At 39.3% G+C, this 26,494-nt stretch overlaps 1 protein-coding gene across 1 annotated transcript; it reads right to left on the minus strand.

The window, feature by feature from the left end:
- Window positions 1-965: 965 nt before the first annotated feature.
- On the minus strand, window positions 966-4,415 carry LOC145980163 (uncharacterized). Its single transcript, XM_083113202.1, has one exon. It carries the CDS (start codon window positions 4,413-4,415, stop codon window positions 966-968), a length of 3,450 nt encoding a protein of 1,149 aa, XP_082969328.1.
- Window positions 4,416-26,494: the final 22,079 nt, after the last annotated feature.

Consider the following 26,494-nt stretch of genomic DNA (forward strand, 5'->3'; position numbering starts at 1 on the left):
CCAATAACATATCCAGTGGGTTCCCGGGTTGAGAGAATTATCCAAGTTGACCACTCCGCTTTCGCCGCCACTTCGGTGTCCATTAGCAGGCAATGTATCGGACATGAACACACCTCTAAAGTTTATAACGTTGAAGAATTCAGCTAGAGACTCAATATCTTCGTTTGAAAGGGGCACTTTTTTTTAAGGTTGAATTTCTTCAACGCCGCTGCGGTGGTTAGTTTCTTTGTTCTTCTTCTCTTCAATCCGGAACCAGTAGCGTTCATCTTGCTTTCCACGGCGAGGTTGTGTCTTTTTTGCTCTTCGAGCTCTTTTGTGTTCTTCTTGGCATCGATCACGGTTTTCGCGATCGCGGCACTGCCACCTGCGAGACTTCCCACGGCTCCGAGAGCAGCGAGGATCGCGGGAATGCTGAAAATGAAACCTCCCTGCTTTCTTGACCTAGACTATTGCAACTTGCTTAGCTGTGGCCTGCTGAGAAGAAGCTTCATCCCGTGCCCCTTCTTTAAACATTTGTTTTTCTTCTCGCGTTGATTCTTCGTGAGTATAGAATCGATGCCCGAAACCTTTTTGAGTTCCGAGTAAGGGATTTGATAAGCCACTCCTTTCGGACGCATTGCGAAGAACTCCTATTTTATTATGTCTGTTTATTTACTTACTGCTATCCGTAAACTGCATTCTGCTTCAGCTGCTGCCTTCTTTTCTCTCTGTGCCAACCCCAAGACCAACATTGGGATAGTGTAGGAAAGAACAATAAATGGAGTGAAAAGGTTTTAGTGATATGAGACTGCTGTTTATTTCAGCAAAAAAAATAGATGGATGCCGGAAATGAAGTGAATGAAAAAGTATTTACAGAAGCGTGTGAAGTGGATTTGTTACAGGATTAGTCTAATTACAGTTATTGCATGATTTGCACTTCTCTCCGATTGGTGAATAGCCCCATGGAACGGTGTGAATGCCGCAGTTCAAAACTTTTCTCTTGTCGTCCTCTGCATCCAACGCCAATTGTTTAGTTTCACGGTCTTCACATCATGGTCTATGCTCTGGAACCTCCTCTCTTCCCGCAGGATGGGGAGTTTCTTCTTCAGGCATTCAATGTAATCCTTGACGTTTAACTTCCCCTGAACAGTGCTTTTCCCAACTCCCTTGGACTTCTTGATGGTGGCGACGGTCGTTCTGATACAATATGATTTAGCCTTGAGTCCCACGAACTCTCTGATGATCTCACCGTTCATTTCGTCCTTCATCAATCCGGGTACTTTCTTGTTTCTTGGCAAAATGTTGTAGGGGTTCGGTTGTGGATAGCCCGAAGTGTCGAAATGTTCCTTCAATTCGGTTGTCATGCCCCTGTACGGATCTTCCTTCATCACATAAACGAAACTGTCCGTATCCATGTAAGCAATCTGGATTTGATTTTTGTATCGTGGCTTCATGATGTTGTAGTGGAACTCGTACATTTGCAGTTTCGACAGTTCGAGAATTGCAGCCCCCACGTACGTCGGTTTGTTGAACGTAATGCAGGATTTGTCAAGATGAAGCAACGTCAGGTTCTCGTTGAAAATTTTCCTGCTCTTGAAGCGTGGGTTGGCAACCCACTTCATGCATTTTTTTTCGTCCGAAACTATCTTGACATCCTTGTATTTCCTTACATTCTCCATTGTTTTTCCGTAGATGGCGTTGTTCATCAGTTTATACATATCCTTATCCAGGTCAGATGTCGCCACCTTCCGCTTCTGGGTGTTCATGTTGATGTAGGGTTCCAGCCATTTGCCCTGTGTGAATTTCAAAACTCTGTGCACTTTAGTTAAAACAAGACCCTGCTTGAGATAGAATTTCAGCAGTTTGCAGTGCACTACATAATGATCCTTCCTCTCCAACGTCAGAAGCAGTTTTGGTTGATTGGAGCGAGGAGGACATTTTAGCTCAGGCGCCAGAGGAAAATCCGAATGGATCTGGTGCAATTCTGAAGGATACTCTAAGTCTACCTCCGCGAAGTATCCTGTCGATCCTTCAAAATTATCCTCTTGAAGCAGATGTTTCAGTCCTTCTTCGGTGATGTCCGACCACTCGAAATTAGACTGTGGCAGCTTCTGCGTCATCGCATAACCATACAGGTTGTTGGCGTCCAAGTATATTATGTAGCTGGACTCCTGATTGGGATCGTACTCGTCTCCCATGTACTTGTTGTTTGCTTTCGCATGTCTTAAACAACATTGCACGATGCCGCCCCTGATACATTTCTCGATGAAAAGCTGCATGTCGCATTGATCTTCCGCGAAAAGTTGCAATCGAATTCTACTGGAATACAACATGGCATTCCAGGTGAATCCCGGAAGACTCACGAAGTGCGCAGGGTCGACTTTGTAATCACGAATAGCGGTTTGACGAAACGCTTGGAGCACGTCGAATAGGAGAAGCACGTCCAGCTTCAAGTATAGATCGTGGAAATCACCCAGCGAGCAGCATCGAAACTCGTTCCACATACGTTTGGCGTGCGCATAGTCTTCGTCGGAACACACGGAGTCCTTCAAGGTTGAATTGAAAGCGTCTCTCGACGGAAGATCCGTCTCGTCGAACTTTTCGGGCCCGTCGACGTACTCATATGGGTACACTCCTTTCCTTCGAATAGCGTCCAAGGACACATCTGGGAAATGATCTCTGGTAACTTCCGGCACGTCCAACATGGCGACGCATTTTGCGAGGCTAGCCTGGAGAAAGCGGTAAGAATCGATGAATCTAAGTTCAATTCTTCTATATATTGGCTTCTTGCCAGCAGCGCACAACGTGCACTCATCGTCGCAGGGGATCATTTTGCTCATCTTACCATGATATCCCGGTGGAATATTCACCCACTTGCTGATAGTAATGTATTTCTCATCGGTCTCGGCAATCACACGAATGGATTTTTTGTCATAGCCCAGCTCTTTGATGAAATGGTGAAGATCATAATTGCTAAGCCCGTGGAAAAATACCGGTACAAACTTGGCAGTTTGAAGCTTCAAATTGCATCTATGGCATAACGGACGGATGTACTGACTCGTTACGTGATTGTGGTGTGCCACTTTTATCACACAATCATCAAATTTGGACTCGCAATTTGGACAATGTGTTGCACAAACAAACCTCAATTCTTCGTCTTCGGTAAGATCATTCATGGGTTTAGTCCTGAACAAAACATCACTCCATTCCTCCACTTCCTTGACTAGGAATTCCAGGAAGCGTTTTCCAGCCTCGGGTCCTCGGTAAAGAATCGGTTCCTTGTTATCTTCGTCCGCTCCTGCCATCCAGTGCACGTAGTATGCGAAACTGCAAGGTATGTGCTCGTGGTAGGCAGTAGTTGATGATTTCGCAGGATCGGGGTCGCAGATAGCCATGGGCTTCAAGAATGCCTCGAAGTCCGCAACGATGACAACGGGGACCTCCAGCTGGGACTTGTACTTTCTGAAGAAATGAGAACCACCAGGGAATACATACCTGGATGGTTGATGCTGCAGGCATTCTCTGAGGTGCTCCTGCAACCTCTCCTTGGCGGTTCTTGAACCTAGGTTGTTGAAAAATGTCATACATCGATAACAGATTGCGATTTGTTGTTTATGTTTCGTTATCTCGCTTCTGACCAGCTTCGAAAGATCACGGATGAGGCAATAATGGTGCTGTTTCACATTTTTTATCAACAGCATGTGCACTACATTCACCTCATCACCTACAATTTTGCTGATTCGAAGCGGAAAAATATTTACTTTTTTGTAGCTGATTGTATATCCATACACATTTACACCGATTGGAATCTCGTTCTTTTGTTGATAGGCTTTTTCGAATTTTTCGATTTTTGTCAGCTGCACAGGAAATGGAACGTCTTCGAAATATTCATCCAATTCATTCTCGTACTGGCTGTAACTTCCAACGCGCGCAGAGTGTTTTGTTTTATGATGCAAATGGGCCAGGAGGCACCATTTGAAACACTGGTTGTCGTTGTTTTCAATGTTAAGAACGGCTTTCTTGTTTTCGATCACCTGCGGGAGCTTCACGTAAGTCGATCCTGAAAGAGGCTTGTATTTGCTTATGTTGATGTTGATGATGTGTGTAGTGTTGCAAACACTCCAACCCGATCCTTTACCTTGAAACTCTTCCTGCTTCCGGACGATCTCATTCATTAACTTGTCGTAAAGTTCGCTTATCACCTCCCTATCACTTTCCAGCAGAAGTTGTTGCTTTGTTCTACTGGAGAACACGTGAGTTTGTTCCGACGAATGCTTCTGAAACAACGAATCCAAAACCATGTTGAATTTGAAGGGGCCCTTGTCGAGAGTGGAAACCAAAATCTTAACCACTTCTGCTTTCTTCTCCTCCAGGAAAATTTCGGCACTGCAGGGCAAACCCCTATTCTCGCTGCTGAGGCTGTAATTTGCCAACATATTCCTGAAGGCCGTTCTCTTCGGCTTAATGCATTCTGGGTCGCGTGCTTCAGCCGATTCTATGATCTTCGTTCTCTTTCCATGGCTCAACTGGTTTGAAGACTGCTTTCGCTTTACCCCACTCTTCTAATTGACGATCAAATTTTTTGTTGTTATCACTTTCCTGGATGTTGGGGAAGGTTTGGTGATGCTGGTGGGTTCTTTCGACGAACCAGGCCGTTGAATACATCTTTGTTTATGCCGACTTAGATTGGACTTGGTTTGTGGGATATTACAGAAGGAGCAGTGAACTTGAGGTTCTTTCGTCTTCGGAACTGCAGTGGCTTGTGGCTGCGACATTTTTCTGCAACAGAGAAAGCCAACTTTCAGGGGATATGCAATAGGCTATTATATACATATTGGGCCATTGTTTTGATTCGAATCTGTAAGTAAACAGTAAGACACATCAAGATGCCAAACAATATCTTCGGCCACTCCAGAGGCGGCACGGATACCGAGCCACCCGACAACACTGAAATTCTGAAACTCGACCAACGAGTAAAAAAACTTCGCAGCGACCTGCTGACTCTCCAGAACACTCTGTCCTCGAGCCTACAAGATGAGATCACAAGTCTGCAGAAAACATTAGTGGATCCGATCCTGAAGATCGAAGCGGAATTCAAATCACTGTTTGCCAAGTATGCTGATTTAGCATCCTTGGAAAGTTTGAGCAGCATTCAGGAAACAGTGAACAACCTGCGAGAGGAATTATCTAACCTACAAAAATCCAGAGACATTATTCAACTAAAAACTAAGTTTGAGGAACAGGAAACAAACATCCAAGCTAGCTTGACCGAACTTCAAAATGTTATTTCTAACATTAAGATCCAACTTGAAACCAACCCTGCACCCGAAGACATACTTCTGATCAATCGAACAGTGGCCGATCTACGAAACGAACTCGGTAGTTTTCGGGATGAGATCCCGTCTCTGATATCCTTTGCAGAACTTGAAAACTCGGTGAAAAACATCAGGGAGAAACTTCAAACCGTCGAAGAAGCCATTGCCAAATTTCCTTCGTCCGAGGAACTGAAAATTATAGGAAAGTCTGTGGCCAACATCAAACTGCAACTCGAGACGTACGAGGATTTCGGTAAAATCCAAGGCACCGTAAGCCACATCGAGGACACTTTGTCGACCATGAGAACTGATCTATCGACCGTGCAGGAAGCTTTGGAATTGAAATTGCCAGGCATAACGGAAACCCTGACCACCGTTCAACAGCAAATTGCCAAGCTGGAAAGCCTTAACACCGAAACCGAACTTTCACACTTCCATCACCTGATCGACGACATACAGAGCAAGTTGGAAACACTGCAGCAATCAACCCCTACACAGGACGACATGACGCGACTCCGGGATGCGCTGGGTACGGTAGCCGACGCCAGTGAGCTGGACGCCGTGAGAAAAGCTTTGACCGCGCTGCAGAATACAGTCGTCAACTTACCAACATCGCAGGAACTGAAAGCCGTGAAGAGGACAGTGAATCGTTTGCTCAAATCCGAGGACGTGAAAAACATTCAGATTGAAATCATGCAAATTCGAGACACCATCGCCACGATGCCCACCAACCAGAACGTCAACGAGCTGCACACTCTGTTCGCAGAAATCAGAAATCAGGTTCACGACCTCGCGACACAAAACTCCAAACTGAGGCTCGTCGAAAGCTTGCAGCAGATCATCGCAAACGTGAAACTTCGAATGGATGACGTGGAGACCGTTCAAGAGTCTGCTTTGGCTGATTTTGCCGACAAGCTTCGCGAACTGAACGAACACTTCAAGCAACTTCGCGTGGAAATCAAGATTAAGCCTTCTTACGACAGCATCGTCAACCTCTTCAGCGAACACCTGGAGCCCGTACAGAACAAACTGGATGACGTGCAGGAGGAACTGCGAGCCAACGTCGGCAGCCTGAACGTTAGCCTCGACAACTTAAAATCGACAGTCGTCCTAGAGATATTCAGCATCCCAAATCGAGAATTTCCGTCCCCTTTCAATCCACGAAGCAAACTCTACATGCTCACTCCTGTCAAAGCATACCATCAATTTTACCTCAGGGGAAAACTTCAGTTTGTCAAGGTAACTTACTGGTCGCTACTGCGAGCCCTTCACTATCCGACTATGACTGTGACGAATATAGGGGACGAACCTAAAGTCCGTAATGTAGAGCTGGTTGATTTCACACATCCCGAAAGTGGAGAGACTGCATATGCAGAGGATGCTTCGCAAATCATTGACATTCAAGCCGGCGATAAACTGTATGTAGAGAACCCCACGCTCTCTCCAGCACAAAATCCCATCGTCATCGTGTTCCTTTTCTCACATGACGTCCAGTAGAAGCAAGTAAAATTTTGTTATGTAAACTTATTAAAGCTCAAACGAGACTTTCCTGATTAGCACACTGATATTGTGTGATCACGAGATAATTCGAGTTAATAATATGCAATGTAAAAGTAAATTCCAAGTTAACTCGGGTTAATAAAGCAAGTATAGCTCGACCACAAGGAAAAAAACCTTCCCTCAAAAGCGTTCGCACATCTTCCCTGCCGTTATCGGTGCTCAGGGCAGTATTGCCAGGTCAGACTTGAAAAAAACTTTTCATGGCTGAGTGGAGTTCCACTCTCCCCTCCATGTTCAAGTAAGGTGACCAGGAAACTTGTTTTTGAGCAGGCCGTCGGAGGTACCATAGCAATAGTTTATTGTGGAATCCTACCAAGAAATCAATAGGTCTGGCAACACTGACGTTGCCAGCTCTGAAGGCTCCTTCCTCCTGTTTTTTCCCCCCACCCCGCCAGCGCGACGGGGTCTGCGTAAGTTTCTTTCCTTGTGGTTCAACTATAAAAACATAATTGCTGTACTTACCTCTGTTGAAGTAAAGCTGTTCTTTCTCCTTCTTGCGAAAGTTTTCATGCAATTGAACACAACGTGCACCACAAGCACATATAGATCTCAGTCACTAGAGTTAATACAGCAAAAATGTCACTAACAATTCACGGCAGGAATGCTGTTAATATAGTCACTCGGTCACCTTCTCGCTAAGCACTGCGAAACGTCGAGGCGATGTATGGTGTGGTAGGAAACGATATCGATCCGTCTAGGAGTTGACCTACATACATCGTTCCGTCTTGCTCACACAATTAGAGGAAAAGAATCGCGTAAGTCGCATTAGCGACGACTCCTATACAAACATTTTTACTGGTAAAGATTTTCTTTCGAAGCCTTTTTTTCCCTTGCGTAATTAACCAAGAACAGAAAAGAGGTTCATCGGTAGAGGAAATGCTGGAATTTGTATTGTTTTTTTTTTGTTTTCGAAAGCATACTTCATCCCCTGAAGAGCACTCGTTTTGATTTGTTAGCTAAATTTAGCTTGCGGCTCAAACAATGCATGATAGAATAAATGTTGCCAACTCACTAGGTTAGTTTAACTCGTAAAATATTGTGGTGAAATGTTGATGGCAGAGTTGGCAACGCTGACAGTGAGGCACCGTGAATATACAGCGTAAACGGCTACGCAGAGTTGGCAACGCTGACAGCGAGGCACCGTGAATATACAGCGTATACTTCTACGCAGAGTTGGCAACGCTGTCAAGAGGCACCGTGAATATACAGCGTAAACGGCTACGCAGAGTTGGCAACGCTGACAGTTACCTGCGTTAGGTTTGGAAAAAACCGTGAAAGGTAGTTGTTATTTTGGACTGTTTGGAAAATAACCGTGAAGGTACTGCCATATAGGTGCTTTCCTGTGAAGGTAGTGGGTTAACCGTGAAGGTACTGCTCTATAGGTGATTTCCCGTGAAGGTACTGGGTTAACCGTGAAAGGTAGTTGTTATTTTGGACTGTTTGGAAAATAACCGTGAAGGTACTGCTCTATAGATGCTTTCCCGTGAAGGTACTGGGTTAACCGTGAAGGTAGTGCTCTATAGGTGATTTCCTGTGAAGGTACTGGGTTAACCGTGAAGGTACTGCTCTACAGGTGCTTTCCCGTGAAGGTTAAAATATACAGCGTAAAAGGCTACGGTTCGCTACTGCCCTATAGGTGCTTTCCCGTGAAGGTACTGGGTTAACCGTGAAGGTACTGCCATATAGGTGCTTTCCCGTGAAGGTAATGGGTTAACCGTGAAGGTACTGCTCTATAGGCGCTTTCCCGTGAAGGTACTGGGTTAACCGTGAAGGTACTAGAAAGACCGTGAAAGGTAGTTGTTATTTTGGGCTTCGGTGAAGGTACCCTTAAAATATACAGCGTAAAAGGCTACGGTTCGCTACTACCCTATAGGTGCTTTCACCGTGAAGGTACTGGGTTAACCGTGAAGGTACTACCCTATAGGTGATTTCGGGGGTTAACCGTGAAGGTACTACCCTTTTTCGCTTTTGGGCTGTTCGCGTTTGGAAAAATTAGCGTTTTTCGCTTTTGGGCTGCTCGCGTTTGAAAAAATTTCAGCGTTTTTCGCTTTTGGGCTGTTCGCGTTTGAAAAAATTTCAGCGTTTTTCGCTTTTGGGCTGTTCGCGTTTGAAAAAATTTCAGCTTTTTTTCGCTTTTGGACCCTTAAAATACAGCGTAAAAGGCTACGAATCGTCCGGACGGGCCAGCTTCCCCATTTTCATACTACTGCGGTTCAGAGACAGGGTGATAAAAAAATCATTTGCATAAAATGACATTAAAAGTGAATCTTATTAAAAATGCTTATGTATTTAGCACAAAGCCTGAAGTACAATATGTTTCAAGTTACAATATTCAAAATTTATGTTCACTAAGCATAGGCGTAACCTGGCGTGGGCAAAGAGAAACTCTTGCTCTCTCCCAAATTTATAGATTAATTTAAAATTTGCAAGTAATAATTACAGTAGAACCCCGATTTAAGTTCCTCGATTTTAAATTTTCCTTCATTTTGCATTCAATCTTGATGGTCTGGTTAGAAATTTTCCAAGATTTAAATTTTCCCGCGTATTAAGTTTTTTTAGCTTGGTCTCCTGGATAACGTAAAATTGAGGTTCCACTGTATCTGAGTTAGTTTCAACAGTCTTCATTTTTAAAATGTTATATATTATATAATTATATATATAGTTATTATTAACATTCCCAAGTTTAGCAAATTTATCTTTGAGAACATTCTTTTTGTGCATTTTATCTCAATACGGAAGTTCTTTTTTGGCTACTCTTCATGGGGATACGTAATATGAAGTAAGAATTAATACTACACGTTTGTGCTGATTGAAGTTATTTCAAATAGAGCTTTTTCGCCACATACCACAGAAAATATCCTTGTGACGGGATGGTTGGAACAGTAAAAAATACTTGTATAGGCTTCTATAGTAAAAGGCAACAAGTACGGCAATTAGGCTATGTACCAATTCCGTAGAAATAGTATTCATGGCATAAATTTCTTAGTAATCATCTAGTTTGAAATGACAACAACCCACAGTACAATGTTTCAGCGATTGCAAAGTACTACAACAGTACCAGGAAGTATGCACTATTTTGAACTTACAGGTTCCGTAAGTTACTTTTTACAAGTAACTGAGTTACAGTCAATCATTAAAAAAAATACTCAGTTATTGTTACTGGTACTTTGAAAGTAACAGTTTCTTTTACAGTTACTGTAACAGTAACGTACTGTTAATGATCATTGATTTGTGTAAACGTTACACAAAATCAAAGATCATGAAGACTTCCGTGTTTTACTTATGTTTCTAGTACATAATATGTATTCATATATTTACATTATTACTGCTAATAAATTATGGAAAACACAGTCAGCTTTGCTTGAACGATTATAATTAAACATCATCTGTATGCTGACCACGGTATTTTGAATATGGTGTCATTGATTCCACTTGCACCTATTTCTTTCTCCTCCATTCCAAGTTCAACAATATCCAAAGATCCACTCACTCGACAATGACTTTTTCCTAGCAGGACAACAACATTCCAAACGAACGCAGCAGTCTACCAAAAACAATGGAGTTTTCACATACAATTAGAAATGAATTACAGTAAAGCGTGGATTTTCTAAATTTAGCATGCAACAAAGTATAGCTTCCTTGCCAGCAATTCCAAGAAAACCCTTTCACGTAGCATCCTGAGAGGGTACATATTTTATTTTTATAGTCTGGAACAGAATTGTCCAATTTAGCTATTTCCCTACTGCAAAAAGTAACTCTGTTACCTTTGTTAACGTTACAGGTACTTGCTTTTAAAAGTAGCTAGTTATAGTTAGAATTCCTATATAAAAAGTAACTGTACTTGTAACTATTTACTTCGAAACACTAGTTGTTTAACAGTCAGAGCAAAAATAGTAAGTGCTCATGTAATATATTTTGTATAACTGTATGGTTTGACTTTTGTGAAGAAGTGGCTTTCCGAATTCCAACAGTAAACAGTTATGCAGTAGCATGTGTGTGCGTGACTCAAACTTGTTTGTAGGATTGCTTCAAAAGTCCACGTAAAAATGGCGATGCAGCTATTAAATTCTTGCATCCACTTGATCCATCAACTTCCCACTACTGGCCAAAAAGTATGCTGTGTCCAGTGGACATTAACAACACAAATGGATGGACATATGTACTTAGTGATAAGTCAAATAGTTTAGTGTGTTTGAAATGGTCAAAATATCCATCTAAAATGTGAACGGCACAATTTATAGTACATGAAATTTTGGCAATGCATAGAGTACAATTTTTAGGTACTATCTTAATGGGTCACTTGGAAACTATCTTCGTGTTGAGATAATCACAAAGATTTCCATCACGTAAAAATAGTGTCCAGGATTATTTGATAAATACATTTGAAAAATCACAATTATTACTCTTCATTCGTTTGTTCCTCAAGTGCCAGGAGGATCACAAAATATATTTAACTTATAAATTTTGGAGGGGAAAAGTGCTTCCCTTTGACCCCGCCAGGTTACGCCTATGCTTACATTCACACATAGTGAACATAAATTTTGAATATTGTAACTTGAAACATATTGTACTTCAGGCTTTGTGCTAAATACATAAGCATTTTTAATAAGATTCACTTTTAATGTCATTTTATGCAAATGATTTTCTTATCACCCTGTCTGTGAACCGCCCATCCCAATTTTTTTATCGGGCATTAGTACACACTCTGAGCTACATACATATAAAATTGGGGGAAAATTGAAGGGGGGGCATTGCATGAAATTCGCTCTTGCAGTTAGTCATTTATTTTTCTAAAAAATACATAAAACTATATAAAAAATACATGTTTACTGATGCATTCATCTGAAACGTTATTTAAATGAAAGCTTATACTATTCTGAACAAAAGAAAACAAACTTGAAATTTCTACGGCAAACCCGAGGGAAAATACGATCGTTTATAACCTAATGCGTGTCATTCAAAGTGGAGCCTCATGTGGCGTACACGGAGATTTTAAAAAGCGCGTAACTTCTGAACCCCTTTACCAATTTAAAAAAAGTTGTCATTTTTGTAATCAGCATCAAAAGTTCTATAAGCATACCTAATTTCATCAAAATCGGGAATGGTGGGTGACATTTTCACAAAATTCTGGATGATTTGACATGGAATGACCCAACTTTCATTTGATTAGCCATAAGTTGAGGTTGAATTGCTTGTCCGTAAGCAATATATGGGATTCTGTAAATATGATCGTATGTAGCCTAATACTCAGGTCAAACAACCGCTTCCACAGGCAGCATGGAGAGCATTTTCTACTCTATTGTACTATATTTATCATTTTCAGTAGTAGTACCCATTCCAGCTATATTGAAATAAATGTATGTCTGATGCGAAACTGTTACTCTTCACCTTAACACTCGCCACTTCTACAATAAATATTCAGTTCATTTGCCACAAACAATTATTTAATTTAAAGGTACTATACATTCATGTCCATATAGCTACGAGGTGTAGCAGAAGGAGAGTGATGTTCTTTTAACTCTTTACAAATCAAGGCTATCCCCTTCAAAATAGTCTCATTGGGCAGCTTCATAGCGACGAAGGCGTTGTTTCCATTGTTCATAGCAGTACTGGAAGGCTTCTGCTTGAATACCCTTCAGCTTATCGGTTACGCTCTTCTGGATATTATCCAATGTACTAAATCCTTTCAAGTTGTTTTCGAGACGGGGAATAAAAATAAGTCACAGGGACTGAGATCCTGAGAACACGGTGCTTGAGGATCAACAGGAATGCTTTCTTATGCCACAAATTCATTGATGTAGACTGCCGTCTGACATGGGGCATTGTCGTGGTGCAGCATCCAAGTGTGTGCAATGACTGATCGCACACACGCCATCCTTTTTCTGAGCCCAAATCACTTGTCAAAATTTGATGGAACACTTTTGCCCTGGATACGAAATATTCTCCAGAAGCCCTTTGTAACTTTTCATAAGTCACAGTAGCAGATTCGCCAAGTTTTACACAAAATTTAGTGGCAAAACTTTGTTCAATATTTTTGCCAGTCCATTTTTGTAACGCACCTCACAAACACATCTTCACATCAGACGCTCTCAACAACCACGTAGCAACTGTAGCAAGTTCAAGCTTATACTGAGTCAAGGGCAGGAGAAAACCTAACTGTGAAGGGAAATGCAGAAACGTCGTCGATTCGTGCGTTGTCAGTCTCATTACTTTTTTGCCACAATCATGAATTGTAGCGATCGCTTGCAATTAGATATGTATTTCGAAATTGACTTTTCATTCACTTCTACGGCTTTTATTCCTTGCTTGCTTGAATCCACTCTCCGCTTCACAATCGAAGTTCAGATTTACGAGTGCCTAAAGTGACCCCTTGCAACGTTTCTCAGCGAAGAAATGGTGAAGACCGCTTCACTGGGTTTGCATCCAGGGTCCAGAAAGTCGTAAACACGACACCTCAAATTAAATAGGAAGCGAGGTTCTCTCGCCCAGAGCTACGTGATCCTCAAGCTCCCACGACGCCCAAGGAAAATTGGAACGAAGGGGTGAAAAGAGGACGATGTTATCCTGAGATGGGAGGAGATTCCTGACTTCCACCCCTGAAAAGGAGTGTTGTGTGACGTCAGTTCTCCGTGGAATATGGAAAGTGGAAAGGAAGATGGTTGCGGGAACATGTGTACGAGGTTTGGTCTTTGCCAGGCCCGAAAGAGTACACTCCTGCAACTGGCATGCACTGCACGCAAAAGTAACTAACTCTCTGGCATTCTTCAACCAGAAGGTTTATGGCTGCAGCAACGCCCTATTCTGGGCAAGATCAATTCAATCTTTTCCATCCTTACCAATTTCCTTTAGGTCCATCTCAACGTTATTCGTCCATCTTCGTCTTTGCTTTCCTCCAGGTCTTTTACCATCAGGTTTCCCAACAAGAATCTGCCCACCTACGGCTTCTTGATTTAGTTATTCTAACAATGTCTGGACATGAATACATATTATGCAGTTCTATATTATGTAACCTTCTCCACTGACCTGTCTCCTCATCTCTTTTAGATCTAAAATATTTTCTAAGGACTTTACTTTCAAACACTCTTCATTGTAAGGGACAAAGGGACAAAGTTTCTAAGAGACTCATAATTGTTTAACGTTAATTAGAGTTTAAGTAATGATAATCTGTAAATGCTATTTTTCATCTTTGTCCTCCTCCTTGGCCTTGCTTTGGACGGCATGGGTTCGATCCCGGGTTCAGTCACCGGGAATTTTCGGCCTGTGTATAGGGCTGGTAGCAACACACCATAGTGAGGAAATTGGGGAGCTCCGAGTGAGTGAACATAATCCGGTCGCGACGTCCTACAACGGCTGCGGGTTGTTCGGGCCGACTACCCGTCCTCCTAATCTGGCTGCAGATCTCCAAGCCTCCCTGGTGGCCCACGTGGGAGGGAGGCCAGCAGTCGTTAGGAAAGCCAGGCCCAATATTGGGCTGTAGCGCTGTAGGATTACTATTACATTTTATTTTTCATCTTTACATTGTACAGTTAATCAGGTTTTGAGAGAAACTGAATACATTGCTTGTAGCTTGAACGAAAGCAGGAAAATAATTATTCGGTAAATTATATTTTTACTGTTATAATATAATATTTTTTTAAACAATTATACAATTAAAATCATGTGTATGAGACATGGCGCTTATGTATGAAATTGTGGACAAATAAATTTGATTCATGGATAGGATAATCTGAATGCGACATTATACTGGTGAGTAAATTTTAAATTATAGGGAGTCTCGATTCTCATACAGAGATGAAGGTTCTTAGTCAAAGAAGCAAAATACTTGCATTTAGTTTACTTGTATTTTGATCATAACAATTATTGCCAGCATTTGATGTTTAATCAAAGAACTTCAGTTCTTGTCGCCGACTGGATCTACAACCAGTTTTATCCCATAATTTTGTAAAATTTCCTACACTGACATTAGTGATTGCCTTAGATCAGCAAGGAGTCTTGTAGAAATTACACAGTTGAAAGCATGCTACTTTATTTTTAAGAATAATTTTCTTTCTTCATTATTAATACTAATGTTACTGATATACAAGGATTCTTCCCAAAATATACTCCTAGATATAAGCATCTTTGTTACTAATGATATATGGCTTAAATTTCTGAAATAAGTACAGTGGTCGCCATCTTAACCAGCCATCACGGGACCGGACCCTCGGCCGGATAACGAAATGGCACTTAAACATCACTTCACAAGACGAGCAGAAAAAAGGACAGAAAACTGCTGCATATTTTTCACTGTACAGTAAATACACATTTTTATAAAACTAAACAATTGTAGAATACAATTTTAAAATTACGTAAGTACTACTATCATTTAAAGAAGGCTGTACTATATATCATAGAAGAAAACAATATTCTTTTCTCATCTGAGCAGCTGGTTAAACCGAAGAGCAGTTAAACCGAGGCAGGTTAAGAGGGCGCTCAATGTATAAATAAAACATTATACAGGGTGCGATAATGAATCGGATAATTTTAAATATTCCACACTGAAATCAAACTAATACACAATACACAAGGAAACATACATAATTATGACAAAATGAACTACATTTTCCTTTAAAGAAGTAATATCAAACGAAAAACAATCCTTACATTTTGATATATTTATAAATTACATCACTACTTTAGTTCTCTCAGTCTTATGAATAGGTTACATATCACGTTTCAGTATGGCCACAAAAAGTTTAGTCACCTCTTACAGGATCCGATTTTTTAAGTCAATTAAAAGTGTGTGGTGGTGGTTGGAAGATTTGTTTTAAAATACCCCTGTTTCCGACATCCACGCTGTGAAGACAACTAATTACTATTTTTTTTTTTTTTTGTAATATGCTTTTACAGTGAAAGCGCGCTGTGTCCCGTTCAACGACTCTATCATAACCGAATGGTAAAAGACGTTGTTAGTTGACATTGACACAACAACTTGCTATGTACAGTGTTGCAAATCTCCTGATTCATTTCTGCACCTATATAAACTGTTATACACAAAATGGTTACATTGTTAAAACTACTGACATTTGATGTAAATTTCGTTCACAAAGATAATGCTTTTCATCTTTCAGTAAAAATCTATGCAGGTGATTTTGAAAGCTATAAATTAATAGAGGGATCTCTACGTCAACAAAATCTCCTTTCTGTCCACGAAACTTAATTATGCACGCCGATAAGTTTGAAAAAAAGGGAGGAAAACCAATGGGATTGTTTGTTATGGCATCGTAAAGTACAGAAAGGTCGGATTCCCAGCCCAGTTCGCTCTGAGAGTTACCAGCAGAGCTGCCGGAGAAGGGGAGGACTTTTTCCACGTAGGTGTTGATCCTAAAAACTCGCAGTGAAGTCAAACTTCTGTATGAACTAGTCGAACGGAACATTATGTGGTTAGCCAACTTTTTTGCAAACATTCTCCTCTCTCTCTCTCTCTCTCTCTCTCTCTCTCTCTCTCTATCTCTCTCTTCCTCCCTCATTCTCCTTCCTCTCCCTTTCTTCTTCCCTTCACCCAAACACACACTCTCGGGAAACTTACTTTAATATCGAATTATTTTAGAACCCTCTTTTCACGCGTGGAAATCAGTATCTAGGTTTCAAACTCATGTACTCAGAAAAATAAAAAATACGTTCTCTAAACGTGTTTAATATAGAAAATCACAATCTAATGTGCTCAATTATTTTGAACAATTATTGTAATATAATTATTAATGTTGTAAACAATTGATAAGTTTATCTCTGCCTTACATCTTTCCACAATAGAAGAGAAACTGAGCCAGAAGTTAAGGAAGGGGCTTGGGTGGTTGTAGCCTTGGACTTCTAGTTACAAACTGTTGTGTAATTCAAAACTTATTTGAAGAGGGTCACAAAATATACAACATTGTTTTAAGTCCACGTTATGCACAGATAATCTCATCGGAACTGGACTGAAAGTTTAAAGTGGATCTGAACCAATGTGTCTCCACGTATCGAGACACATAAAATTGCACCTTTTAGAAATCTATTTGAACAACTGAATTCTCTATTGTTATTTAACGTCGCAATTATCCAAATACCGTATTTAGATAATTGCGACGATGAGGATGAGTGATTATATAATTAAATTTATGAAGGTTGAGTGAGTTTTGATTCAAGCCCACTATATACATGGAAAGGTTAATCGGGACTGAACTTATAGTTTAAAGTGGGATCCAAACCACTATGTGTCTACACCGGGTATCAAACCCGGGACCCCTTGATTACAAGGCGATGACGTTACCACTACGCCATAAGGGAGGCCACACAATTTATGGAGAAAAACTCAAGAAGAAAACCGTAAGAATAAAATAACTAACTAACTAACTAACTCTCTAGCCTTCTTAAACCCGAAGGTTCATGGCTGCAGCAACACAGGCCTTCCATCTGTCCCTATCTTGAGCAAGATCTATATACTCTTTTCCATCCCTACCGATTTCCCTTAGGTCCATCTCGACGTTGTCCCTCCATCTTCGTCTTGGCCTTCCTACTGGTCTCTTACCATCAGGTTTCCCAACAAGAATCCTGTAAACTCCTCTTTCCTCTCCCATTCGTGCCACATGGCCTGCCCACCTAAGTCTTCTTGATTTAATTATTCTAATAATGTCTGGACATGAATACAAATTATGTAGTTCTAAATTATTTAACCTTCTCCACTCACCTGTCTCCTCATCCCTTTTAGGTCCAAATATTTTCCTAAGGATCTTATTTTCAAATACTCTCAATTTATGTTCCTCTTTCAATGTAAGGGACCAAGTTTCACACCCATATAATACTACAGGCAAAATTACTGTTTTGTATATTTTAACTTTTAGTTTCTTAGATATTAAACGAGAAGACAAAAGTTTATGAGGAGAGGAGTAACATGCATTTCCTGAATTAAGCCTACTTTTTATTTCCACTTTAATATAATTTTCATTTGTTAATATTACTCCTAAGTATTTGAATTTGGAAACTGATTCAAACGAGTTGTTATCAATAATTAGATTTTGATTATTACCTAACACTTGGTTTCGGCCTGTAAGCATATATTTAGTTTTCTCTTTGTTAACTTCCAAACCTATCTCTTTAGCAGTTTTGAAAAATATTTTAGCATTATTCTTAATTGTATTCACATCATCCCCCAGTAAGTCTACATCATCTGCATATGCTAACAACTGAGTCACACCATTTAATTTTAGTCCTTCTTTAGTTTCGTTTACCTTCCTAACAGCATATTCTAAGGCAAAATTAAAGAGCAATGGAATTAATGCATCTCCTTGTTTTAACCCATCATGAATTGTAAATTTGTCAGACATATTAATATCCACACGAATTTTACTTTCTGTTTCACTGGTGCATATTTTTATCAAACTAACAAGCTTCTTAGGTATTCCAAACTCTACTAATATATTATATAATTTATCTCTTTTGACCGAATCATATGCTTTTTTGAAATCAATGAATAGCTGATGGACATTTTGATTATATTCCCACTTTTTTTCAAGTGTCTGTCTGATGTGAAAAATTTGATCTGTAGTTGATCTGTTGCGTTTAAATCCACATTGATAATCACCTATAATTTCATTAGCATATGGGGTTAGTCTTGTTAAAAGAATGTTAGATAATATTTTATATGTTGTTGAGAGTAGAGAAATTCCACGGTAATTATTGCAGTTCATTTTATCACCTTTCTTAAACACAGGAACAATTCCACTGTTGAGGGATTTCTTCTTTATTCCATATTAAACAAATTAATTTATGAATTTGACATATTAATGAATTTCCACCATATTTAATTAACTCAGCTGGTATTAAATCAATGCCTGGTGCTTTGTTATTCAATTTTGCTTTTCAAGTAATCTCTTTTTTACTTCTAAACGTGCGGTTAACTTCTCGCTTTATTCTATTATAATTGCTTAGATTTGTATCATCAGAGTTATTTAACCACCTAAATCTAGCCTGATTTCTTATTTCTATTAGGTTATGACATTCATTATCAAACCATGGCTTACTTTTTCTCGGTTTATGGTATCCTATACTTTCTTTAGCTGCTGATTCTATTGCATTACGTATTTGCTCCCAATTCTTATTTACGTCTGTTTCATTTATATTTTCATCATCATTTAAATCCTGCAAAACATCAAATCTATTTGACAGTTCAATTTGGTAATCTTTCTTAATTCTTTCATCAGTAAACTTTCCTGTATCAAATTTTAGAACTTTTAGATTTTGTTGCTTTTGATTTATCACTGAGAGTCTTTCTCTTAATTTAGCAATTACTAAATAATGGTCACTGGCACAGTCAGCACCTCTATGTGTACGAACGTCAATTATACTAGTATGCCTTCTCTTATCAATGAGAATATGATCTATCTGATTATGAGTTTTACCATCTATAGAACACCAGGTATATTTATGGATATCTTTATGTTTGAAAGTGGTACTTTTCACAATTAAATTCTTTGAGGTTGCAAAAGTAATCAATCTTATACCATTATCATTACTTAATTCATGAAGACTTTCTTTACCAATTGTGGGTTTAAATGTCTCTTCTTTGCCAATCTGTGCATTACAGTCACCTAACAGAATTTTCATATCATACTGAGAAAATTTATCAAAGACCTGTTCTAACTCTGTATAAAAATCATCTTTAGTATTATCATCTTTATCTTCCGTTGGTGCATGTATGTTTATTAAAATAATTTTACACCACCTACCCTGTAAAACTGCATATGATATCCTATCAATAATAAATTCTACTGTTTTAAGAGCCGAGATAATTCTATTATTTATGAAAAAGCCTGTTCCAAAATTATGATTTTCAGTACCACCATAGAAAAAAGTATAATTTTTAGTTTTACAATTCCCTTCTCCTGGCCACCTAACTTCCTGAACAGCTACTACATCTAATTTATACTTGACTATCTCATTAACTGTACACTGAAATGCCCCAGGTCGGTAAAGGCTCAGAACATTCCAGGTGCCTAATTTAATATCCATATTCCTAACGTAGATCTTATCCTTAGTCCAGGGACCTCCCAAAGTAGTCCCCACCCGGAGATCCGAACGGGGGACTATTTTACGTCCGGAATATTTTACCTTGGGAACATCCATGGCCTTATATTGCTGATTCTTGACATGGCTTTTTACAGTGCAGAGTTGTCAGCTCTACGCCTAACCCCCAATATGAATGGAGGAACTGCTACAGAAGACAAACACAAACATATTAGACAGCACAACTACTACACAAGACACACACAAACACATCACAATTATAACACAATATAAACACAAACACACCACAACTACTACACCAGACAAACACAAACAAATTAGACAGCATAACTACTACGCAAAACAAACATACTAGACTGCACAACTACTACACAAACATACTAGACAGCACAACTACAACACAAGAAACATACATACACACCACCAATACTACACAAGACCAATAGAAACACATTAGACTTCATAACTACTACACAAGATAAACACAAACACACTAGACACCACAACTACTACACAAGACAAACCCAAACACACTACACAGCACAACTACTGCACAATACACTCAAACACATAACAACCTCTACACAAGAAAAAACATAAACGCACAACTACTACTACATTTTAGTGCTAAATACAGGGGACCAATCAAATTTTAGATTGCATCTGATAATTTGTATACACACTTTTTTTTAAAAAAAATGGTCCAATTTCATTGAAAAAGGCAAAAAAAGGCATTATAATTAAAAATAGGCAGTGGGGTCCCAAATAGGCAAAATGAAAAGGCTTCTAAAACATTCGAAACAACATAAAAAACGTATATCCGGAAATATTTTATCAATATATCTTTTAATAAAAGAATGCTTAGGCAGAGATTTAAACCCCCGTGCTTCGTAACACGCCGTGCTAACCACTATGCCAAGAAGGACGGCACCAAACATTTGAACATTTCTCATCTTGGATGCACAAGTAGCAGTCCGTCTACCTTGAACAAAATAAATTGGAATAGCAATGAATGTATTCTACTGGAAACAGACGTCACTGTAGTAGTAACTATATTGTATTCAATATGGGGGAAAGAAGACCCAAATGTGTTTTGGAAGCTGCTAATTGCGTGCTTGTGTTCAAGGCAAGAGCGGGTCAGAAAGCATGCGCTCATCACCACGGGATGGTGGCTGCGAAACGTGAAATAGGCCTAACGAACCCAAAACTCTCTCATCGGGCGGCGTATCATGTTCCCTCCTCCTCTCTTAATTGCTTTGTTTGTAATTAGCACTCTCGCACCACGGTGAAGGTGCGTCTGCCCTGCTGAATGCGAATGTCTGCTCTTTCACCGCTTTCCTCCTATTCCGATCTGGTGACTTTATGCCGTGTTTTGTGGATTCGCTTGCTGGAATCAAATTAGCGTATGCTTGCGGTCATTTTTGGATTCCGATTTGCTTTCATTCTTCTACATTCAATTGTTAGTTGTCGGTTGTAGCCCCTGGATGAGGATTTCATTATCACATCGGGGAAATAAAGATTGGAGCCAAGAGAGTACAATTGGTTGATTTGTTGTTTTAAGTCCACTTTATTACAGTAAGGCTAATCGTGCCTGCAGCAACAGTTTAAAGTGGGATCCTAACCACTATGTGTCTCCACCGGATATCGTACCCGGGACAGAGAGAGTACAATTGAATGTAACTTTCATATAATATAGTATTACAAAAAAGGTAAACAATTTAGATGGAATTCACTCCTGAGGGAGAGTATGAATGGTATTCGATATATTAATAAGTACTTTTGCGAGTGTTTTGTTTCATGGCTCTCGCGTTCAGCAATGCAACATATTGAAAGACCTTCAACCAACAACTTGCTTACTTTATAACTCCGTAATGTAAAACAAGCCAGAACAGCCCGTTCTGAATAGGCATGTACTAGAACTTGTATGTTTAAGCAGCGGAAGCAATCAGAGAAGATAGGAATGAATATTGAGTCATTTCTTGGTTGAGTTGCATAGTAAAACACCTAGTTCAGCAGAGAACAAACTCGTGTGCAACTGGATGACGAAAGTGTCTGTCTGTGATCCCGTGTCTGAGTTGATCTAGTGTTAACCTCACTCTGTCTCCTTTCTATTTAACACACAATCGAACTATATTCACTAAAATCATTTACATAGAAAGAGAGAATGAAACAATAACTCTCAGTTATCAATCTGTGTTACACCAATAGTGGTGTTGTGGATGTCTGAACATTAAACTAGTTGTTGTTTTAAGACCACTTTATGCATACATAGGTTAATAGGGACTAGACCTACAATTTTAAAGTGGGATACAACCAATGTGCACTGTGCCTCGATCAGATATTGAAACCGAGATCACTTGATAACACTGAACTAGTTTCAAAGTGTTCTTTATAATACGTTTTCTGCTCGGAATGATTGGGACCGTGCCTACACTCTTAATTAAAATTGATGAAAAGAAAATTGGATTGATCTTGCCCAGGATAGGGATAAATGGAAGGCTTTTGTTGCTGCAGCCATAAACCTTCGGGTCTAAGAAGGCTACAGAGTTAGTTAGTTATAATTTTGCATGTTTCATTTATAAAATTGCGTATGAATGCATCTATGTTATGTATGTATATGTGTGATAACGGATGTAAAACCATTACACAAAGAGAGAAATAAAAACATATTCTTGTTCATAAATATACTAATTTTGTAATTGTTTTCACGTTAAAATATCAAGGAGTTGTGAAAGGTTTATATCAGGTTTGTCTAGTTTTGGAAATTAAATTTGTGGTTAATTGCAAAATTTTAAAATCCATACATATTTTTATGTCATGCATATTTTTAAAAAAGTTAGTACTATAAATTTTAAATACATTATTACCATTGTAAAGATAGCATAAGGTACGTGAAATATTTTCTATTTGTCTTCTATTTGTTTTAAATTAACCCATGTTCGTACATAATATTATTCTTTAATGAAGTAAGTCTGTGCATTTAGCTCGTTTTACCGATGCAAAATACCGAGCAGCGGAGTCGAAGAACTGCCTATTTTGAATCGCCATAAAAATCCGACGAGGCAGACCGTTAAACAAATATTGATGATTCTGTCAGAAGTTGATTTGTATTTCCAGTTAGTTTTAATTAAACAAAGTTTGCGCTGGTCTAGAATGGAAATGTAGCATTCTTCATTATTCGCATGGATTCCCTTTAATGAACTCCGTTGTTGGTCGTCTGTTTGCGGACCTTGTTGACTGCAATACACAACCAAGCACGCTCTTGTTTTCCAGAAACAGAAAGCTCTGCGAACACATGTAAACGTTCAGCTGCCCCTGGAATAAATCCGATGTTCATGTTCAGTGACTCTAAATTACGGATAACTTTGGATTCTATAAGACTAGGTGCCACAATTTGAACTTTGTATGAAAAATATTTACCTTTCAAAATTAATTTATCAAGTTGAATGTTTACGGTAATGGCTTCTCAGTTAGAGCAATTCTAATTGTGAATCAACCACCCTATCCTTACAGTGAGAGAACACAATATACGCATCGAATGAGTAAATTTTATAACTTTCACAGATGTAATTAAAACTATTTTCTTCTCTCTTCGAAGCACATGTTTGTAATTTATTTTCGAGTGCAGTACGGTCACAGCCACAGTTCAATACTGTTTATTATATTCATGCTTCAGATCATAAAGCACTGCAGGCAAGGACCTAACAGGTACCAGGCAGAATGCACGAAGATGACACTAGTCAATGTACACTTCTGAGTTGCAATGATTCCATTTAAAATTAATGGCATCAATACAATCCGGAAGCGACCATGGCTGTAAAACTACTTGTATGTTGAGATGGCATGACATTGATGGTTAGGAATTGGAAAGACATACAAATGTCAATGATTGAATAGGCAAGTATAGGTATTGATAGTATATGATTGAAAAGGATAAGTATAATAAGTAATAAAGTAATTCTGGTCATAAAAAGAGATCAGCCTCTTAGAATCTACTGGAAATAAATAAATAGTTGAAATAAAAACAGAGGTGAATAATATTTTACATCTGAACCTCTATCCTAGTATTTCCATTCCAAAATTAAAAACAATATGAACCTTCAAAAACTAAAAACTAAAAGAATAAGAAGGATTCGTTATTCAAATGGAAATTAAGCGACGATTCTAAGATGTAACTCGTCAAGACAATCCATTCATATCTGAACACTACTCTATGGAATATGGTTTGACGTTGCTAGACTGCTGAGATGAGATTCGGATTTCTCAAATTTCAGATCCAAAGTTACACCACACCATCACCTTCGCACCGACGACGTTCTTGGCTTTGTAGAACCAGCGAGAGTTTATATCACTCCAGTACCCGTGTTTCTGACGGTACATGACATGACGCCGTTGACATGAAAATACGGGTCGATGGAAAACAAAGGTTCTGTGCAAACGAGGGATCTTGTTGGTGTTGGAGTAAGGCCCAGGTACAGAATTCAACCCGTCTATCTGGGTCATCCTCGGATAGTTTCTGATGCATTTGTATCTTAGATGGATGTCACTTGTAAGTGTGCAGAATCCGGATCAATGGACGCTGACTGACATTATGCTCTGCTGATCAACATTGGGTGATCGTTGTTGAACTTTCCGCTGTGGCTCCGAGGACCATATTACCTCGTCAGTCGATGTTTTCGGACGGCCAGTGCTGGCTTGTCTACCATACTTCCTGTTTCACGAAACTCGGCAATCAAAGACGCGACTGTGCTGTGAGAAATAGGAGCCCTTTCAGGGTATCTGTTGTTGAAAGTCTGCTGCATTCCCAAGCTATTAGGATCACCTCAATTCTCTCTTGTAGTGTTAGCGCCATCATTCATTACCTTCAAATAACAGAAGATATGGCAACTTACTTTTGTACCTTTACAGTTATCACAAATTGCATTGCATTGCATTGCATTTCTTGGACAATTCTAATGTGTTCTGATACCACACAAGATCCCCATTCCATTTGAAAAAATTGACTTCGATCCAATATGGCTGACTTCAAGATGGCGGCCACTTCCAAAAGTACCGTTACATATGAACCCCTCTCCCCGATTTACCCAGGTATCCGCCATTACCCCACCCGTTTCAGAGGAAAAAAGTGTCCTTAAACTTTTGAATCAACACACAGATTTGCATGTATTTCCTTTCGGTCTCATTCAGTACATTGTTTCTAATTTTGATTCCACAATCTGCGGTTAATAAACGTGAAAATAATTGTTTATTTTTAAAGGACGTTTACTGTAATAATAGTTCACCAAGGAAATGGGAAAGGTTTGTACTGATTGAACAATTGCTAGCTTCTTGTATTGGGTGTAGAGGTTTTGGGGGAAATTTCCACATACATGGGTGAGAGTTGTAGTGAGAGCAATACAAATGGTGAACTTCAACAATTGATTAATACTCCATGAATTTACACCTTCTCCACGAGAGTGAATTCATTATTTGTTAACATTTCCCGAACCTGAGATTTTTAAAACAATTTGTGGGAAAGACGATTATAAGTTAATCTCCGGCGCCTGATAATCGAATTTCAAAGGGGGAGGAAAATAAATGCGAATCGGTGGAACTTTTACCCTCAGTAGCAACAAGAAAGTTTTAATTAATTTTTAGTTTTCCATTTAGCAGTTTATCATTATCCGGAAATTATATTACTGGTTATATTTCTCTATTATGAAGTCTGTTGCTTGAAGAAGTGTAAAATTAGACATTCTGAAAATTCTGTTAGAGTCAGAACACTATTCAGCAAACTAAAGGTATTCTTCTATGAAGATCGTTTACGCCTGTCTGTCCCTTTCAATTGCAAGGAATTCAGAAACTGCTGAAAAAGGTAGGACAAAATTTGGCGGACTGATGTGTCTCATGAAAATTCTATAAAATCGTATCGCTCGGTCTCATTTGTCCGGTGAGAGACAATACAGGATATCACGTGGTATTTTGGAGTTAAAAATGTTTTCCTTGAAGCCAATATATCTTGTCTGTTCTTACTCCGGGCTGAATACAAGCTGGCCAGGGAAGTGGGGAAGGGGGAACGACCAATCCACTGCGATAAGAAACGCTGCAGCCACGTTGAAACTCTCGGCACCGCCTCTGTTGTCTGGTTGGTCTGCTACGTATTCCCCAGTTCCCACTTCCCTTGCCAGCATGTAGCCCGTCCGCCGTAAGAATAGACAAGTACTACAGTAAATAATTGCGACGTACAAACAATATCCGATACTGTATTAATGTTTTGTAAGGTTTGTCCATATTGCTTCACATCATTTCACCGGCTTGTTGCAAAGGAATGTAATGTAGTAGCGAACCATTTTGAATTAGTATATCATCTTGATCGCAGTTTAAAACACATAAACTTCACTATATCACAAACTTTTGATGATAACTTCTTTTCATCCTGTAGCATTGGTTCGACTCTATGAGCAGAGATCGGCAGGGGATTAAGATCAGGTTCGTTGTCAAGATAGGTTGTTTCTTAGTAAACAATATTAATCGGAAGCAGTACTGGAAATAAGAATTCGACACTTAGCTGCCATTTTATTCCTAATATATGACACCTAATCGCCATCAGTGAACATCTA

The sequence above is a fragment of the Lepisma saccharinum genome, chromosome 27 (genome assembly GCF_977018435.1).
Source record: "Lepisma saccharinum chromosome 27, izLepSacc3.1, whole genome shotgun sequence".
NCBI classification, from domain to species: Eukaryota; Metazoa; Arthropoda; class Insecta; order Zygentoma; family Lepismatidae; genus Lepisma; species Lepisma saccharinum.

Excerpts from the sequence above, each read along its gene's own strand:
- LOC145980163 (XM_083113202.1), bottom strand. The coding sequence starts at position 4,415 with ATGTTGGCAAATTACAGCCTCAGCAGCGAGAATAGGGGTTTGCCCTGC.